At 55.9% G+C, this 1,242-nt stretch overlaps 2 protein-coding genes across 2 annotated transcripts in view; one reads left to right on the forward strand and one right to left on the reverse strand.

The window, feature by feature from the left end:
• The window catches only part of NGA_0133600 (uncharacterized protein), a gene marked incomplete at its 3' end in the record, with an annotated part of 4,558 nt that extends 4,050 nt beyond the window's left edge, over window positions 1-508 (forward strand). The window contains exon 4 of the mRNA XM_005855115.1: window positions 74-508. Coding sequence (XP_005855177.1) covers window positions 74-508 — 435 coding nt within the window. The remainder of the gene's footprint in view (window positions 1-73) is intronic.
• Window positions 509-1,078: 570 nt separating this feature from the next.
• NOP56 (nucleolar protein 56) overlaps window positions 1,079-1,242 on the reverse strand; it is a gene marked incomplete at both ends in the record, with an annotated part of 2,952 nt that continues 2,788 nt past the window's right edge. The window contains one exon of the mRNA XM_005855119.1: window positions 1,079-1,240. Within this exon, the coding sequence (XP_005855181.1) occupies window positions 1,079-1,240 (162 nt within the window). The remainder of the gene's footprint in view (window positions 1,241-1,242) is intronic.

Consider the following 1,242-nt stretch of genomic DNA (forward strand, 5'->3'; position numbering starts at 1 on the left):
AGCACCGCGTTCCCACCTGTTCCAAGAGCAACATTCACAATACCCAGCGCTCCCGCCGCCCCGACAAGTGCAGCAGCAACAACAACAACAACCACAACAACAACAACAACAACAACAACAGGGACACCACCCTTCCAATTTGTCTGCGCCTCGGGAAAGTTCGACTCAGCCGCCAGGAGATTTAATGGCCATCCTCGGCTTTGGCGCGCAGGGCCCGGACGAGGCTTCCCATGCCCGCCATGCTCCTCAGACGAAGGCGGAGACGGCATCCTCCACGCCCGTCCCTGCCTCCAAGTTTGCCTTTCACCAGGGACCGACCAACAGGGTGCTGAAACGCAAGCCTCCTGGTCTTAACGCCAAAACCTTGGCCTTGACGCGGGGGGTCATCCCTTCCTCCGTCCTGATCAGCAGCGCCGGCAAGAAGAAGACAGAGTCCCGGACGCAGGTAACCGGTTCGCCCGCCCCAAACCCCATGGCAGAAGTAGGAGATGCGCCGGCATCGACTTAAAAAACTAAAAGGCAAGAAAGGGAGAAAGAAGAGCGCGTGGCGAGCCAGGGGAGGGAAAGGAGTGCGGTGGAAAGGGCGAGTTCCTGGTAGTGCCCTTTCCCGGCGCTAGGAGTGTCGTAGTATGACGAAACTAGGAAAGAAAAACAGTCCCAGCGCAACGCTTGGAGTGAAGTGCAGTCAGAACGCCTAGGGGCGCCGTAACCAAAGCAATCAATGTCGAAAGTACGCACACGTGACCCTCACTTGGGGGGTCAGCCTGGCCAAGCTCGGAGACCTGTTGAGAACACTTGAACGGGAACGCCCATACCTTTCTGTGCCACACTTATTTTTTTCTTTTCCAAACGAAAAGAGCTCGAGCCTTTGCACTGTCCGCCCCGACTTTGTCCCTCGCCCAGGCACCCGGACAGCAAATACACAACCCCACAGGGCCAGCAAGTCAGTCTTTCCTGTGAAGCCACTTTTCCCTGCTTTTCCCCCTCGCTTCCGGCAACTCACAGCCTTCTCCCCGCCCAAGCATCCGACCCTTCTTTTACACATTTCCATCCCCAGCCGTCCATATTTTTCCTTTGCCTACTTTTTCTCCTTCTTCTTCTTCTTCTTCTTCTTCTTCTCCGCGCTCTCCTCAACTTCCGCCTTCCGCTTCTTCCCTTCTTTCGTTGGCGAGCTTGTCGCGTCCTCCTCCTCTTCTTCCTCCTCCTCCCTCTTTTTCTCCTTCTTCTTCTTCTTCTTCTTCT

The sequence above is a fragment of the Nannochloropsis gaditana genome (assembly GCF_000240725.1).
Source record: "Nannochloropsis gaditana CCMP526 unplaced genomic scaffold scaffold285, whole genome shotgun sequence".
Classification (NCBI taxonomy): Eukaryota; class Eustigmatophyceae; order Eustigmatales; family Monodopsidaceae; genus Microchloropsis; species Microchloropsis gaditana.